This window comes from Monopterus albus, unplaced genomic scaffold, assembly GCF_001952655.1.
Source record: "Monopterus albus unplaced genomic scaffold, M_albus_1.0 scaffold294.1, whole genome shotgun sequence".
NCBI lineage: Eukaryota > Metazoa > Chordata > Actinopteri > Synbranchiformes > Synbranchidae > Monopterus > Monopterus albus.
Window position 1 is genome coordinate 210,526 of NW_018128174.1, and position 18,097 is coordinate 228,622.

Below are 18,097 nucleotides of genomic sequence, written 5' to 3' on the forward strand. Positions count from 1 at the left end.
GATCATCAAGACGACGATCAGCTGATTGATCAGTGACCCTGCTGTTTGTGTCTCCACTCAGATGTTCAGGATTTTCCTCTCATTTGTCACCAACCCATATATTGTAGAATATTATTTTCTGGAATAGTGTGTGTTTATGTACCTGCATCTTCATCGATACTCCAACAAACTTAAACCTTTTATAATCAAAGCTCAGTATTGATTAAAGTGAGCAAATATGAAATCGTGTGACTCACTAATAAAACTGACCAAGCTACGGTTCTTCTTGTTTAGAACAAGGACCTCGATGGACTAAAACCATGTGACTTTGTATGAAAAGTCTGATTTGAGGTGACAAACCTTTTTTTTTTTTTTCTACAGAGACCAGAACAAGTACAAAGAAGCAACGAACCTGCTGAATGATGCGTTGGCGATCAGGGAGAAAACTCTTGGATTGGACCACCCAGCTGTAAGTTCCACTCCTCTTAATAAACCCTAAGATAGTGTCATTATTGTTGTGGGTCCATATCGGTAATGAGACGGTTTAATGAGCTTTACACAGTAGAAAACTATTCAGACCTCACTTTGTGTTGTACATTTAACTTCATGACAGTCAAAACATGGTTTTAGAAATAAGTGTGCATAAAGTGAAGGGCTCTGAATACTGTCGGTGCTGTTCTATACACTCTGTGTGCGTGTGTGTGCGCGTGCACAGGTGGCAGCAACACTCAACAACCTGGCAGTGCTTTATGGGAAAAGAGGAAGAAACAAGGAAGCTGAGCCACTGTGTAAACGAGCTCTGGAGATCAGAGAGAAGGTAAGAAAACGCATGACTGTACGTGCACCTCACAGTTTATTCACTCCCTAAAGGCCTTTTCAGATGGGACGTGGTGGGCGCCGCCTTATCGAACCCAGTCATTTCTGTGTTGCGCGGCACAAGAACGTATCTGCACTCCGTTGAGCTGAGCGCAGTGCAAGGTTGCGCGTGCCGTCCTGTGCTCAAGTAAAAAAAAAAAAAGGTTTAACATGGGCACAGCGCTCTGTGACAACACCAACACATCCCCTGATTGTGGCGGACCCACACCCTCTTCGTCTTTGCTGCAGCTCGTCTCCTCCTCAACTAAAGCCAGAGCTTTTCGCTGACATGTAGCTCGATACATCGTGCATCCAAGTCTGCTGCTCGAATGACTAGTTAATATTTTCTAATGTCTGTTTTTTGGGTATTCTCGATTTGTTTTTCAAGATGCGCCACACGGAGTGGCAGTGAGTTCCAGTAGCTCTGTCCTCTTTCGTGGTTTTTTTTTTTGTTCTCCAGACTTTAGGCATCCATTATATCTACGTCTCCTCTAAGCTGCATCAGTCACACTGTGTGTCCGAATGCCCTCCTCCCCCAGGTTCTGGGCACAGACCACCCCGATGTGGCCAAGCAGCTGAACAACCTGGCCCTGCTGTGTCAGAACCAGGGGAAGTACCAGGAGGTGGAACAGTACTACGAACGTGCTCTGCACATCTACCAGAGCAAACTGGGACCGGACGACGCCAATGTAGCCAAGACCAAGAACAACCTGGTGAGACGCTGCTCCTCAGGTTTCCTCACCGAGTTTCACACAGTGTCTTTTTACACTTTTAACACTCATTTCTCTGTCGTCCTCAGGCATCATGCTACCTGAAGCAGGGAAAATACGGACAAGCTGAAGCTCTGTACAAAGAAATTCTGACCAGAGCCCATGAAAAGGAGTTTGTATCTGTAGCAGGTACAAAACAATGATTTTAGGCTTGTTTGTTTTTTAAAATGATGTGGATTTGTCATTTTGGTTTATTATAACCATAATGTTTGAATCAGGTGTGACGTTCTCTAAAGTCACTACTCTGGAGGTGAAACCAGCAAAGAAGAAACTAAATGACATTTGTACAGAAACCTCTCCTTGCTTAACTGTGAACAAGCTGTAGCTGTGACGCAGCAGGCGACGGTGCACAGTAAAGGGAAACCTTTCTTTATGGGGGTTGGAATAGGCGCTACGGGGCCGGTGGTGTACACTAACACACAGTGTAACAGGAGCAGAGAAGAGCCACCAGACTGGACAACTTCAGGTTTATTGTAGTGTTTGAATTTCTGCTACAAAAACATTTTGCAGGACAATAAAGAAGTGAACTGCTGTCTGCTCTAAGCTTAGTCTGTGGCCTTTAGCTACAGTAAGCGCTGGTCACACCAGAACAGGTCAAACTTCTGCAAGTCCTGAACCAAGACGGGGGATTTTCACTGCTCATGAACTTTCAAAAGTTGAGAGGTTTAAATTACAAAACAAAAAAAATCTAAAGTGATGGAGCACAAGTTGTCTTCTTCCTGTTTGAATCACAGCTGTGCTACAAAACGTTGGTCACACGCTTGTTTGTCGTCCAGGTGACGGTCATCCCACCTGGTCCGGCACCGCGGACGGCGGCGGCATGAAGCGCAGCGGCTCCTTCACCATGCTCAGGGAGTCGATTCGCCGGAGTAGTGAGAAACTGGTCCGCAAGCTGAGAGGCATCGCAGTGGAGGAAACAACCCCAAGGAATGCTGGGTAATATTGTTTTCTGTGCATTTACTGATGTTGTAGCCATTCATAACGATATTCTGTCCTGTTTACAGGATGAAGAGGGCAAACTCTCTGAACGTGTTAAATGTTGGTGCCAGAGAGAGTCAGGACAGCGCTCAGGTGAGCAGGCGTCCATCCATTTAACCACAGTAACGTGCACTTGTAGCATTAAGTGATTCAGTGATTTAATTTGTGATTTATTCTATGAGCTAAACTCAAGCATGGAACCAAAACAGAACGGGGGGGGGGCTGCAGCCAATCCCAGGGTCCACCCTGGACAGGTTGCTAGTCTGTCACAGGGCTCTGATATTGATTTATAATTAGGAAAACATTTGATAACTGTAGTTAGTGTTTCTTAATGAAAAAGACGGTGCACCACGCCGGCATCCTCTACCATAACTGGTCCACCACCATCTAAATTACACTTTAGGGTCAAAAGACAAACAGGCTACTGTGATCATAACGAGGATACTCATGTTTATGTAAACACACACGTCTTCGTTAAGCGATTACAACACCTTTGACTTAAGATGCATATCCAGTCATGTTAACACGCATCATGTGTTTTGCTTTTGTTCTCAGTCGAGCCGTTTGACAAACATTCGAGGCCTGAGCTCCAGCACCCAGAACTTGACGAGACGAGGTTCACTCAGTGGAACCAGCTAACGCGCGCACACACACACACACACACACACACACACACTTTCTACTGAATATACATCACAGGACATTGTTAGCAGAAATCAACCCCCAGCCCTGTAGCAGTCGCTCCGATCAGATACACCAAATAGATTCCCACAAGAAAAACTAAGATAGTTGTCAAAATGTGCCTGGCACATGCATCTTATTGATCCGTTGCTTTAAAATGGGTCTTTACAGTTTTCTTCATCCTGGAGGAAATTTAAGTTTGAATAACAAAGACTTGTTTGTCTCCAGTGATGATAAGGGGGCGAGTCACATATCGACTGTATCTTGACATTTACCTTTTACCTTCCTGGGTAGATTAGAAACTATTTCAGCTTCCTGATCATGAGTTAACCATTGACTTAAGGATTTTTGTGTTTAATAAAAAGTTAAACACATAAAATACTACCAGTGTTTACACTGTAGGAAAATATTTGCAGGTTAAATACAGTTTATAGTAATCTGCAATAAAAATCAGTTTTGGGTACAGTTAGATTAACGGCACTAAAAAAGTTATCAAATGATGTTAAACAGGCTCATTGAAGATTTTTAAAAACAAATCTTAAATTTTTCTTGAAACGCAATGATCAAAATGTAAATAGCACATTTGGTTGACAAGGGAGATGTTTAAGCTATGAAGTTTATATTACATTTATTTAAAATGTGGTCAGTTTTCCTTTACAATGTGCAGATTACATTTCCAGAAAAACACAAGTGTGTTTACTCCAGCTGTTTTGTCATTCCACATGATTCAAATTAGGACAAACTAAAATCCTGACTTTAAAGAGATTTATTCACTTGATATATTCTCAAAGTTAAGAGTAAAAATTGATCAAGCGACATTCCTAAATGTCCTAAAGTATATATTAAAAATTCTGCTAACTAATTTATTTACTAGTTACATTTTTATTGAGATTTTAACTGTCTAGCCTATTCAGAAAATAGCTAAAAGCTACACAGACACCCAAAATTACTGGTGTACCCTAGTCTGTCATTTAGCTAAACATTCCTAAAATCCAGCAAACAAGGAAAACCACTAATATAAAGGTCAACTAGCTTTTAATGATGTGTAGATTTCTTAGAGGCCGACAGAGAAAATACAGTGGAAAAACAAAGCAGGACGGTCGGCGTCAACACCAGAGGCTACGCTTGGTGATGGTTAAGGGAAGTACAGGATGTACCACTGGTTAGGTTTCCACAGCAGTAGTGACATGGCTACAGCTGTGGAAACACAAAAGTGACTGCTTCTTAATAGAGAGCGCATTAACTACTGTACACACCTTAACATTTCCGAATGTTTAATAAGGTAACAAAATGCTGCTAGGAAATCCTCATTCCCATATATTCAAAATACTCTGTCCCTGAACTGCTGATTAGACATTTGCTGTGGTAGAAGTCACTGCTGTTTGTTGTAAAGGCTGAATTTGCACTTAGTTTGTCTAAAACAGTTTCAGCTAAATTAAGCATTTGTATGAATGTTGGACAAAATAGGGAAATAATTAGGGATGTCCCAATCCCGTTTGTTTTGGCTCCGATACAATCTGATTCCTTAATATTAAGTATCTGATGATACTGATTCTGATCTGACACATATTTACCTACAGTAAATGTTCATTACTGGCACGCTGTATTTTTCAGGAGCTTCTTGATCTAAACACTGGATCAGGTGCCGTTTCCAAAATATTAAGTTTGAGCTTAAATTATTGATATGAATAAAAGAATGACTGGTAGCTGGACAACATGCTCTGACCTACAGAGTCATTACTACTTCGTATCCATATGTGAACACAGTTTGGGTAACCAGTCCAGTTTAGAGCTCGCGGTCTGACATTTAGTAACCCTGCATTAACAAAAGGTGTCGTAGTACCACTGGACAAAAGTATAAAACATACTAGGTTGTAAAGTGTGAGTGATATTGGGCAGTGCAGAGAGTTAGATTGATTAATACAGCAGCTTACTGGATGTGTGAAGTGTGCATCTCAAAAACAATACTGAGTCCGTTCAAATACGGATCGGAACTGGATTGGCTAGTCCTGTCCGATCCCGATCCCGTGAAATATAGCCAGATTGATACTGGGACTGGGACATCTCTAGAAAAAAAAAAAAAATAAATCTGTAGATACTCTGCTGATGCCGTTTTGTGTTCTGGTAACTATGAATGTTTTATATTGACAGACGACCAGAAATAAATTACTGTAACGTGTCAATACCCTCGTAGATTTAGTGCATGTTCTTTTTTTTTATGGAAATAATTGGTTTTATATCTTTCAGACCAGAAACATACTTCACACAAGTATGCAGACACAAACGACATCGCCAGGCCCAGCACACGTCTCTGGTGAACATAGTCAACATGCGCTCTTAGAGGTCAGTCCACAAGGCAGTGATAACAGCCGGCTGACGCTCAGAACGTTTCCATGACCACAGTACTAAACACACATGGCCTGTGTGGAGGAACGTCCACAACTGTACTTAGTGTGGTTTAGAGCAGTTCGACTGAAGAGTTTTCAGCTGTGATCTTGTCTGAACTGAGCTGAACGAGCTGACAAAGTATCACAAATATGTCTGTACATACCAACGTCAAGCTGGCGCTTCATTGAACTGGTTGTTTTGAGTGCAAGTTAACCTGAACAGAAGGACTCGACTTCCTGTTTCATACTACTGTGCCTCATAACGGCAACGCTCAGGCTGCAACTTGCGCTTTTGTCACGTTAGGACAAGAAGGCAACAGTGCCTGAAATGAATTGTGTACTTGTATGAAGTATGTTTCAGACTTTTGGGTTTGAGAAGTGGTTGTTCAAGGGGCTGCTAGTTTAGATTGTTTGAAAAGCTAATGCCAAACTATTACGCTCAGATATTCGCCCTAGCCTTGATGTGGTCAGGCTGAGCGATGTATCGCCAAAATGAAAGCACTTTCCTAAGAGGAGGAAACAGAAGACAGTCGGCTGTTAAATACAAACATTTATTTTCCAAAAAACATACATATTTCAGTTCGGTATAAAATGTGACAATGCACAGTTACTGACTGACGTTAGTCACAGATGGAGAAAATCTCTAATGAACATATTGACACATTCACATTGTTTAATTCTTTAAAACACTGCAACATGTTTAGTTTGTTTCAGAAGTCAACTCTTTCTTCACAAACTCCAGCAGCTCTGAAAATGCTCTAAAATAGAACATGCTAGTAAAACTTGTTGGATCGTAATGGAAATTAATTCCCGTTATATCAGCAGTAATGCTACACACAGTGAGGAGCAGCTCCATAAACTCAAAATCCATTTTACATGTAACACTGAGAAAAACTGAATGAGACTTTAGTCCGACCACCAGAGGCACAAACTGTTTTACACTGCTCAGAGGTTCCAAGTGCCAATGTACAACTGAAGTTGTTCAGTGAGCAGTCATTTGCATAAACTAAGAGTTAAAAAAAAGTAAAAGTTGGGCACGGCCCTGAACCGAGCCGTCACGATTCTAGGGAAACAGTCCTGTCACAATCTGGTGGGGCTGCACGATAAATCGTCGTGTGAGTGTGATTCAGATCTCTGTCTCGTGTGACAATGATTCTGCTGTGTTTGCATTAGCAGGGAGACGCCTTGCATCAAACCAAGTGCTCACTTTTCTTCTCTAAGCCATGTTAATCAATAGCAGGAAGGCGTTACGTCACATGATGAGCTGTAGCCATCAAGTGCTGAATGAAGTTGAGGCAGGAATAAATCACTTTGCGGTTATTGGTTAACGCAGCTTAGCAAGGAAAAGGGAGCACTTGGTTTGATGCAAGGCGTCTCCCTGCTAATGCAAACAGTAGAATCATTGTCATGTGAGACTGAAATCACACAGGGATCAATCACGCTCACAGTCGATTTATCATGGTGGTCTGACTGGTCAGAGTGGGAGCTGCGGTCCTAGTATTGTGTAAACTCAGTATGTGACCTGAAATATGGGCCTGTGATGGTGTTTAACCCCGGCACCGACCGGCAGCTTCCAGGCAGAAGTCAATACTATAACCACTTTCCATGTTTTGTTTGCCACACTGAGGAAAACAACCTGACTGTTTTCTTAAATCTGAACAGTCCAGATGTGGTAAATCATACACATCTGGCCCCCAGCAGAGGTTCAGCTGCTGACCCCATAATGGGCAGTGCCATGGTGAAGACATGCTGCAGTGTTTGCCGCCTTCAAGTCTGATGAGCAATCTGAGTGATTTTCTGCAGCATCTCCTCCGATTCCAGCTGCTTGAGAGTCAACAGAGACAGACCCAGCTGGTCCTCCTGGGGAAACAGGGGGTGAGACACAGGAAGGGGAGTTGTTAATGCGGCTCAAGCTGACTTCCTTTCAGCCTAGAGGGTCCAGTGAGACTGAAGCTGCCCCTCCCATCACATCCTGTTTCCTGAAGCTACAATGTGAACTACAGGTACCTGCTTGGGACAAACTGTACAAAATGCAGCCTCCCGTCTGAAGCTAGTGTTAGCTGACTAACAGCAGTAGAACACTGGTTACTGCTAATGTGACACAAAGCTCTAGCTAATGCTACCAAAACAAGCACGCTAGCTTTAGATGCTAACACATCCAGAAGGAAGAAGGCCACATCTGAAGCCAGTCTGAGTCTGGAAGCTGCTGGTTCAGACCTTTAGCCTCCCAGAGCTCCCATGGCTGTTTGACATGACTACCGTTTGGAAAAACCCTTCTTCTAACCTTGGCTAGGTGGCAGGCGGGGCTGATTTACAGACCGCACTTTGACAACACAGGGCGGAGAAGCTGGAATAACAACAGGAGGCTGTAGGCAGCAGAGGGTCATGGAGGGGGGGTGTAGCTGAGAGACACCATGTCCCACTGTCACTGGGGTTAGCAGACAGTGGGGGGGGGAACCTCAGTTAACGTACCATTAGACATCCTAACGCTGCTGAGGACCTCTGGTTAATCATCCGATTCACTATGCAGCCCTGAGCAACTTAAATGAAGATAAAGCTGCTGCACATTAAAAAGTTGTTGTATTTGCTCCTCTAGCTTTAAAAGGCCCCTAAAACAAGCCCTCTGACGACCTGGTGAGATTTAGCATCTGTAAGGCGTACCCGTCTGAAGGGCTGAGCCATCTGCCGCAGGAAGTGCTTGGAGAGCTGGATGGCCTCGTCCACAGTGAGGTTCAGGCTGCTGTCACTGATGTGTTCCTGAATCCAGCGAGGCAGCTTCCCGCGTTTGTCTGCACGGGCATAACGCTGCAGATGGGAGAGGGAGTTACTGCATACTGATCCATATTCAGCCAGCTGTATTTAAAGGCATGTTGTAGTACTGCAGTATCAGGACATTTAGACGGGGCAGAAGCACCACACACCTTGTCAGCAAAGATCATGAGCCCGTAGTCGGTCTTGCCTCTGATGACTCTGCCCACACACTGGGCTGCATGACGCATGGCGTCGAACGTCAGGAAGTCGTTCTCTCTGATCTGAAACTGGTCCCGAAGGTACTCCAGACGGGCCTGGGAGGTGTGTTCATGAAGAAAAAGTTACAAACACAGTGATGGCAAAACAATGTCGTAAACGTAGGTGGAGTACACTCCTTCCTTTTTGACAAAGTTAATAAACATTACATTTGAGCATTTTACCATCTGTATTTTATCAGAACTGAATTATCTTTCCAAGTGTTTTGGCCCAGTCACCTAACCTGTCTAACGTGTACACTCAGTTACCAGTTTATTAGGCACACCTAGCCTAGCTCGAACTTTCTGCCTGCTCCATTTCTGTTCCAACTCTGTGAGAGGGCTGTTGATTTGATGTACTTTGTGGCGTTGCTGAACTGTGTGTGTTGTAGAAGTGTTTCCAGTGTTTGATCCATACAGGTGAATCAATGTCTCTCCAAAACAACCGGGGGGGGAGGGGACAGTGGTTCAGTGGGTAGAGAGGTCGTCTCCCAACCAGAAGGTTGAAGGTTTGAATCTCAGTGCCTGCAGTCCACGTGTCTTAAGTGTCCTTGGGCAAGACACTGAACAAACTGAATAAACTGCCAACTGTTATGAGCACAGTAAAGAAAAGGGCTGCGTTTGAAATCACTCCCTCGTTCACTTATTCAATATTACCTGTATATTCTGACACTTGCTAATCATCGTTTTGTGTCTGCTGGAAGGTGGAGAGTCGCACCAAGGTAATTCTCTATAAATGTGACAAGAAGCATCGTGGTACAAACCAAACACTAGTATTTTCTTCCACTGAGTGAATTATATGGTAAATAAACTGAAAATGATGGAGGGGGGGGTGTGACTTCAGACTGAGTTCTGAGTTCTGACCTTCAGGATGCGGCTCTGGGTGTAGACGTAAGGCATGCCAAACATGATGACCGCCCGGCCGAAATGATGCACTGAACAGAAAGCACAACAAGATTCATTGTTAATATGCTGAAAAGCCGAAGCGCTCACGTAAACCTGTTACAAGTGAAAACACTGGTTGTTTGGACCCAGAGAAACCTGCTGCCCATCGGATCACTTACCAAAGTCGATCCCTTCAGACACCTTTCCCCTGGCCACGGACAGGAGGATGGCTCCTCTGCCATTCTCACACGCCTGAGCAGAGACAGAGAAAGGTCAAAGGGCTGAGAGCCATCAGGACCAGTATGATCTGCAGTACAGAAACTTCTGAGTCAGTTTGCACTCTGACCTCCTGGTACTTCTCCAGGGCCATGCTCGTCTCCGCAGCATCCTGAGTCTCAATGAAGATCAACTTGTTTCTCTGGATATTCTCCAGGATGCCCTGCAGACACACATACACAGAAACATTAGTGCTTTTCCATCTACACAGAAATAAGGCAAATATAAAATGAAAAATGCTTCAGAATAAAACTATTTCTACCAAAGGACTGCTGACACAATTACTGCCCTGTTGTAATGATGTGCATATTTTATTGTTGGAAGTGGGAAGACAGCCTAGGACTAAAAAGAGCCGGCACACCGTCACTGTGCACATACGGACCTGTTCATACCAAGACGCCACGATGTTCTCCATGTAGACGTAGCTGGTGAAAAATGCCACGATGCCATCAGGAACGATGGCAGACATCTCCAGAAGCAGGTTACCATAGTTACGAATCACAGCTGGAAACAGAAAAAGGTCAGAGTATTTTAATATGTTGTGTTTCTGCTGATACTGTGATGCTGCCTTTTGGGCATCATCCTCTAATAAATAAAGCTGAAGACTGTCCTACTTACCGAAGTCTTCTCTGGTCTCAAACTTGGAGCTCAGGGCCACCTGATCGTTTCCCCTGCCAACAATCTAGGTGAGACAAAATGGAGAAAAAGAACAACTAACCAGCTGGCCAAAGCTGTTTTAGGTGTGTAAATGGTGGTTAAGGTTTTGCTTGTGGCCAACGTTGTGGCGATTCTGTGGTTCCATAATTCCTCCTGCAGAACAACAGAGCTGCCACAGTGAATGTGTGTCCCAGTGTAAATACACACCAGGGGACAGAGGCAGGTCCGAGCCAGCGTCATGGTGAACGACGCTATGGTCACAGGGCGGAAGTCGAGGATTCTGGGGTAGATGTCCAGTGGCGAGAGTGTCTGAGGACAAACACGGGAGCAGGCACATCAACAGTTTATTTTGGGAGCACACATTTCATGACTGCAAGCGGAACAGAAACTCAAGACTAACGTGTGAAGTTTCCACAAAGAAAAATGGGCAGATTTCTAGTAACTGAGCATTTTTAAGCAAAGTGCACAAGACTTTAGGGAGGAATAATACACTGCACACATGAAAAACTAACAAAAGGCTGCAGCCAAGTTCAGTCTAACATCACAAGTTGCAACAACAAAGTTTCAGGATTTTATTTCAAATGCCAAGACGCCATGGAGGCTCCAGTAAGAGGTGTGTCAAGTACCATAAGTTCTGTAAAGAAGAAGGAACTGAGCAGGTGTTTTAACTTGGCACCTGCTCAAACACTCAGACACACAAAGATCCTTTGTGTAACTGTTCATCGCTCTGCAGACAGGCTGTGGTGTTCATGTTGCAGACAGACATCCCAAGAACCAAAATGTAATTGTGAATGTGACAGGTCTAAATTGCACAGGGAGGAAGGAGAGAGTGGGATCCAACTCACCCCCGAGGTGATGATGACTGACTGAAATCTTTGGAAAACAGGTTTGATGGCTATTGACGGGTCCATACAGCTGAGAGACGGAGAGAAACAAGGGTCAGAACAGTGAAATGTTTATTATTTTTCCACCAGAACTTTCACACTGTGCAGTTCTACCCATTCTTACATGTGATCAATCCCTCTGATCAGCTGTAACCTGGAGTCCACAAACTAGTGCCTTGATCCAACAGAAACGTCTAACGGATACCATCATCGTGTAAAACAGTGTCACAATAACCATCTTGCTTTTTGGGGGGTTCTGAATGAGCTGTATGATTTCACGAGTCTCTTCAGACCTTAGAACTGTGCACAGACTGTGCATGAGGTGCTAACTGTAGAACTGGTGGTGAGGTGGAGTAGGCTACGTTAGCAGCGTGGCTAACTAAAGCACAATGGAAACTCATCGTGAGATCTTGTCACACCCCTGTTCAACAGTGACCTCTGCACACATCTGTATTTCTAACCGGAGTTTCAGTCGACTTGCCCTGGCTATAAAGCCAACACCAAAGAGACGTTAATCAGCAGCACTTCCCAGTTTTTAAAGCTAAGCTGTCAGTTCTCACCTGAAGTGCAACACAGGGTTGGCGATGGTCGGAGTTCTGTCTTCAAAGGGCTCAATGATGATGGTGAAACCTTTACACCAGCAGGGAAAGACAAACACGTTTACAGCAGAAGCAGAGAACATGCAAAAACATCAACACAGTCCCAGAACTGTTACCAGTCAGGTTGTTGTACTTAAGATAGGTACAGAAGTATTTCAGTACCTTGGCTGTAGGTGCTGACCAGTGTAGCAAAATTAGAGATGAGTGTAACAGCGGAGAAGTCTGCAATGTCGGCGATCTCCAGAGTCCGTAGTAGCGACTGCAACCGCTCTGAACAAAACCTGAAGAGGTACAGAGGGAGCGGAGGAAAGATTAGGAAGTGAGTAGATTTAATATGTGAGTGAACGAGAAGGACAAAAGGGGAGAGACGAGAGGGTGGTAGAGACGGATTGGAAGCTGCTAAGGGGATGAGAAGCTTGTGTGGAGAACTCGAGCAGAAAGGCAGGTTAATGAAAAGGATGGGTTCGTTTTTCTTGCTCTGCTGAAGCCGACACCGACCTGAGAGGCTTGCGGTCGATGCAGACTTTCTCGAAGATGTCCTTGAGGAACTGTGCGGCGCTCTCCTGTACCACGTGCTGGACCCTCAGACGGGACTTCAGATACTCCAGGAAACGCCTCAAGAAACCAACAAAGTGCTCGGCTGTGCGAATAGTACCGGGGACCGCCTCTGTGAGAGGGAGCGGGGAAAAGCAACGGAGGCTCAGTTTTCTGTCTGTGTCTGAAATACCGTTGTGAAGCTAGTGCAGTGAAAGAGTCAAACCAGAAAACATTAATTTAGTCCGTGTGCAACCCCGCTGACAGCCCAACCTTGAAGAATTTCATCCGGTAACACTGGATTTGCAAGGTAGATGTCCGTTTCCCTGGCAACATTGGCTTCCTTCAGCCCCTCCACCAATCGCCTGTACTCCTCCTTCAGCTTTGCAGCGTCTGTCTCCTTTATCCTGTCAGCGCACAAATGACGGGAAGTTAATGGCATCCATGCAAAAATAGACAACTGAAGACTGCAGGCACGTAGAAGTTTATGGGCAGACATGAGGCCATGAGGGCGGATACTGGGACAGACCCAGTGAGTCCATCGTGTCAGTCCGTGTGCCGCTGACCTTTGGCGGGCTCTTACTTGTGTATGGTGTTCTGGAGTGTGTCCACATTGTTGTGGCAGCGGTCCAGCATCCGCCTGGTGATGTTCACACTCATGGAGTCGATACACACGTTGTCTGAAGAGACGGGGAAAGGAACAGGAGAAAGATGTGGAGTGAAAAGAGAAGAAGAGTAACATTACAGAGTTACCAAATAATCTGACACCGTTGTGATACACTCGGTTCAGTTTCTCACCTATATTATGAGCCTCATCAAACACGACCACAGACTTCTTGGCCAGCTCTTTGGACACCAGGTCGGCTATCTTGGGGTCCAGCAGGTAGTGGTAGCTGTACACCACGATGTTTGCGTGCAGGATCTGACAGGAAGTGAAGAAGACTCAATGAAAGCCATTAATACAAATTACTTTTCATTCTTCACTGTAATAAAACCTTGATATGCTCCAAAAGAGCCATCTGGAGAGACATCCGTCATCAGAAAGGTTTTCAGGTGTCGTGTCTGTGGAAGTCTGCAGTGTAACATACCGAGTAGCGAGCCAGGTAGTATGGACACCAGCCTTTCCTCCTGCCAAAGTCCTTCAGATCATCCAGGTTGTAGATGCCAGCAGGAAGAGGCACCTGTCGGCCGACGGCATCAAACTCCTGCAGCCACAAACCACAACGACAAGTGACGGTCATGGAACAAGAGGAACAGACAACACTTTTTAACATCATTCAGCTGGAGCTTTGTTAGAGACGAGAAGTCTGTGTTTCTTTATTCTAAATAAAGGTTCACAGCTCCACCTTCAAACACACATCATCAGTGATAGTGCATCACTTCAGCACAGCACAAGGTGGGAGATACTGATCTATTGCTTGAGTCTCATTTTAAGCACAGATTCCACAAGCTGCTTCTTATTTCTGTTTGAGATCAATCTTAGGGCTATGAACTATTAGACAAAATGGTTTAAATACTTCACATTGGAATCTGGGCCATGAAAACATAATTAGAAGACAAACAAATAAAAATAATCATTAGTTGCAGCCCTGATTCAACAATGTAACTGCTCTTCAACACATGCTGCCTTCATGTTTCTTTATTGATGTTGTCGATGGGCGCTGGACTATAAAATATCAAAAAGGTGCCTAAAACTGAATGGATTTAATCAGGCCTGACACGAGGCTTTAAATGTGCCCGGCCATGATCAAACCTTCCCTCTAGCAGCCTTGGCTACTTCTTCATTTACTGAAAAATACCAGCTGGTCCAAAACGACTGAATTCATGCGAGTTCTTACCTCATAGAAGCGGCACACGGCCAGGTTGGGGTTGCTGTGGCGCTGTGCACGAATGTATGATGCTGTCAGACTGTGGCACTTCCCATCGACCTCTTTACCGAAGCGTAGAGAGCTCACCTGGAGGAAAGCAGAGGATCCGCGTTACAGTCAACGTGAACAAGTGTTTTAGGTGAACAGCAGACACGAAGGACAGAGAGTTTCACTCCTCGTCATTCATTTGAATGGGGAAAGTCTGTTAAGCAGTGGGGAGGGGAACCACAGGGGACAGCGCAGCGTGGTCGAGGAAAAAACCAATACTAGGTTACCCAGCACGCTGACGCACCAGCCAGTCATGTACACGCAGTTACACATTCCTGGTGGATCAGTTTGAACGTTGCAGTTCTGCCTTGAGCTCATTACAAACGAAGTTAAAGTTCAATTCATTAGCTGTAACCAAATCGTTGTATGATCCTGTATGTGAGGATGCGTTTTGGCTTCACATCAATCTGCTTGTCCAGCTGGACCTTCCTCGATCCTACTTCATTGTCTCACCAGTACATGAAACATCACACGCCGACCGAAGCAGCCTCCTGCTTTTCTTCACACAGGGCAAACGTCTGTGTGAGCAGAGCGACAGACAGTGTTCGTACCTCAGGGTGGATGCACAGGTTTTTTCTGGAGGACAGGGCCAGAGCCAAGAAGTTGTTGTTCTCCCCAGTTTCCTTGGAATAAAACTCCATCAGCTTCCTCAGCTCCTCCACGACCTAAACAGACAAAGGGTTAAATATACACAATACAAGCTGGGGTGTTTTTTAAAGCATCTCCTAACCAGACCGGTGCTTCGTATCCTGGCTTCTCTAGTCCACATGTCAAAGTGTACTCGGTCAAGGCACTGAACCCTAAATTGCTCCTGGTGGCTGCGCCATCAGTGTGCGAGTGTGTGAACGCTTGTGTGCATGCTTCATTGCACAAAAAAGTGCTATACAAGTATGTGACCATCCTACGACAGCTGCATGTTTTTACTGCCTGTATTAATGTTTGATTTTAAGTTTTAAAGGACAAACCGTACTTTTGTGATGAAAACATTCTGACAAGGACTCACCTTCTCAATCTCGGGGACGGTTCTGGAGCAGTATATTAACTTGCTTGCTTCCAAAGGAAAGGCCTGAGAGAGGACCAACATGTTAGCGTGTTCCTGTGGCGTTGGCTGGTGCCACAAACCAGAGGAGAGAACAGGAAGAACAGAACGAGCCATCGACTGAAAGCACAGTGAGTCGGAGAGAAACTAAGTGAACTCACCCGTTGGTAGGCAACAATGAGAGACAGCAGAGAGATGGTCTTTCCTGTTCCAGATGGCATCTCCAGGACTCCATGACCCTGAACATAAACAGCAGAACACACAGAGGACACAGAGTTAACACTGTGAAGCTGTCCTCACAGCGGGGCAGCAAAAAACTACAACCCAGGATCGTTAAGCTCCATCCTTGACTCGTGTTTCGTTATCAGAAGGTGAAGTCATCGTTTAGTTTCCACAGAGGAGTAACACAAACTATTTTAATTATCGATTAATATCTGCTCTTTATTATTATTTTTGATTGATTAATTCATCACGCTTTTCTGAAAGGTAAAAACCAGCAAAAGAACACCCACCAGTCTCCAAGGGTCCAAGCTCAGGTTCAAAACCAAACAACAGAACAATGATGAAAAACAAAACAGTTTTTAACTTGAGAAGCCTGAACCAGAGAACGTTACTGAAATGATTATCACAGTAGTTGCTGGGTTTTGTTTTCTGTTATGGGGAGGAGGCCTCTTTAGAGTCCGGTATAGACAAGACAGAGCAACTACAGCGACCACTAACTCTTTCAACAGACATAAGGACGGTTAAAGGAAAACCCTGAACTAATGAGTGGTCTCCTTCAGGATGACAGAGCCCCCCCATCCACAGGACACCAGGGGTCCCTGACTGGTCTGATGAGGGTGACCATGATGTGAACCAGATGCTGTGGCCTTCCCAGTCACCAGGTCTCAGCCCAGTTGAACAGCTATGGGAGATGTTGGAGCGACGTGTTGGACAGTGTCTCCACCACCATCATCAAAACACCACATGAGGGAACATCTGTTGGAAGGTGTCCATCCCTCCAGGAGGGTTCAGAGACCTGGAGAGTCAAGGTGGAGCTGTTCTGGTGTCACATGGTGGCCCAGCACCTCACTGGGAGTCTGTGCTGGGTCGTCTTTGAATGTGGGACTTTCTACTACTAGTGCAGTTACACTGTGGTATTAGAACTTTTACTTAAGTAAAAGATTTGTCAGCACTGATGTTGACAAATGCACCTGATTGATTTGATCATGTGACATTGTGTTTTCTTCGCTGCCCTACAAGCAGCAATGAAAGAAGTTATCCAGCACTGTTAAATCCCACTAAATGCACCTGCACCCTACAGGATAAACATAAAGCTATACAGCCTCCACCCACCTTGGCGTCCAGCGTCCTCTTCAGCTCCAGCATGTAGGAGTACTGCTCAGGGTAGATGTAGTCATAGGGAAAATACACCAACAGGCCCTCGATGTTGAGCCTGAAACAAACCAGCATTAAACTGACTTCACACCTGCTGCAGAGTCTGTGTGTTTGTATCAGTGTGTGTAACCGTGTTGGCTTTGTGCAGGGAAACCCAACACGTTTTACATTTTAAATGGAATTCAATTTAACACCTGTTCCACCTGCCAGGGTATGGAAAACGAAAACTAGCAGGGATGATATGGCATAAAATTATTTATCACGTTAAATAATTTGACATTTATTCCATATGGTTGTCACAACTTTATAAAACCATAAAATATCATTAAACAGCTGAACAAGCAGATGAAAACGTGGATATGTGTGAACAAACCAATTTTTAAAAATAACCCATTTTACATAACATCGAGGTCGCGAACAACAATCACACATAAAACTGATTCAGCATCAGTGTTAGCTGCAGCAGACTAGAACAACCATCTCAGACCCTTTCCAATATTCTTCCACACCGTAAAGTGAAACCTGGTCAATGACGTCACACTCGTGTATGAAGCTAAGCTAATGAGGGCGCTAGCTCGAAATCTCATATATAATATATATAATTAACAAGGGGCTTTTAGAAAATGGCCTGAATTAACCAGTGTCAGTCAGGTTTTATGATCATTTAGCTAAATTGTCAGCTACGTCTTTTTACATTTAATGCAATAACAACCAAATGACGCTAAATTTGAAATCTTTAAGTTGTAAAAACACTCACTTCATGTTGAGACACGTATAAACAGCTGCTCCTCTTCTTCTTGGCTCACTTGTGATATTTTAAAAGAGTCATTAATAACTTTGAAGCACGGCGCAGTATTAGCTAAATGAACCTTCTTCTTCGTCGTAGACTTGTTCTTCTTCTCTGTTCTCTGTATTTGGCAGTTTAAACGCCCCTATTGCTCCTTAGCGCCCTCCACAGAGTGACGCTTAAATTCCTTGAGCCAACTTTTATCCCCCTCTTCGAGCATAATCCATCATCTACACCACTTATTCCCAAAGAGGGTCGCGGGGGCGCAGGGGCCAATCCCATCTGACACTGGGCGAGAGGCGGGGTCCACCCTGGACAGGTCGGCAGTCTGTCCCAGGGCTGACACTTAGAGACAGACAACTCACACTCACTGGACTGTGGGAGGAAGCCGGAGTACCCAGGGAGAACCCACACAGGCACAGGGAGAACATGGAGACTCCACACAGAAAGGCCTTGGGTCGGATGGGGCTCGAACCCGGAACCCTCTT

The 18,097-nt window shown here is 44.7% G+C and overlaps 2 protein-coding genes across 5 annotated transcripts in view; one reads left to right on the forward strand and one right to left on the reverse strand.

The window, feature by feature from the left end:
• The window catches only part of klc3 (kinesin light chain 3), an 11,690-nt gene extending 7,374 nt beyond the window's left edge, over nucleotides 1-4,316 (forward strand). For 2 of the 3 annotated variants that reach the window (XM_020623235.1, XM_020623234.1), the window contains 7 exons: nucleotides 361-448; nucleotides 695-796; nucleotides 1,374-1,547; nucleotides 1,634-1,733; nucleotides 2,381-2,540; nucleotides 2,609-2,675; nucleotides 3,138-4,316. In XM_020623235.1, coding sequence (XP_020478891.1) covers nucleotides 361-448; nucleotides 695-796; nucleotides 1,374-1,547; nucleotides 1,634-1,733; nucleotides 2,381-2,540; nucleotides 2,609-2,675; nucleotides 3,138-3,221 — 775 coding nt within the window. In that variant the 3' untranslated portion in view covers nucleotides 3,222-4,316. The remainder of the gene's footprint in view (nucleotides 1-360; nucleotides 449-694; nucleotides 797-1,373; nucleotides 1,548-1,633; nucleotides 1,734-2,380; nucleotides 2,541-2,608; nucleotides 2,676-3,137) is intronic. The other variant, XM_020623236.1, reaches the window with a different exon arrangement.
• Nucleotides 4,317-6,845: 2,529 nt separating this feature from the next.
• On the reverse strand, nucleotides 6,846-17,722 carry ercc2 (excision repair cross-complementation group 2). Of its 2 annotated transcripts, none has more exons than XM_020623253.1 (23): nucleotides 17,580-17,722; nucleotides 16,781-16,880; nucleotides 15,607-15,684; nucleotides 15,410-15,472; nucleotides 14,958-15,071; nucleotides 14,329-14,445; nucleotides 13,579-13,695; nucleotides 13,289-13,412; nucleotides 13,074-13,170; nucleotides 12,764-12,897; nucleotides 12,455-12,623; nucleotides 12,119-12,237; nucleotides 11,918-11,987; nucleotides 11,319-11,388; nucleotides 10,681-10,782; nucleotides 10,435-10,498; nucleotides 10,199-10,320; nucleotides 9,887-9,979; nucleotides 9,720-9,792; nucleotides 9,520-9,590; nucleotides 8,572-8,715; nucleotides 8,312-8,455; nucleotides 6,846-7,510 (listed from the first exon to the last, which is right to left on the reverse strand). In XM_020623253.1, exons 1-23 carry the CDS (start codon nucleotides 17,582-17,584, stop codon nucleotides 7,418-7,420), a joined length of 2,283 nt encoding a protein of 760 aa, XP_020478909.1. In that variant the 5' UTR covers nucleotides 17,585-17,722; the 3' UTR covers nucleotides 6,846-7,417. The 2 variants fall into 2 exon arrangements, with proteins under 2 accessions (XP_020478909.1, XP_020478910.1); XM_020623254.1 differs by lacking the exon at nucleotides 17,580-17,722 and adding an exon at nucleotides 17,310-17,353.
• Between the last annotated feature and the right edge of the window lie 375 nt (nucleotides 17,723-18,097).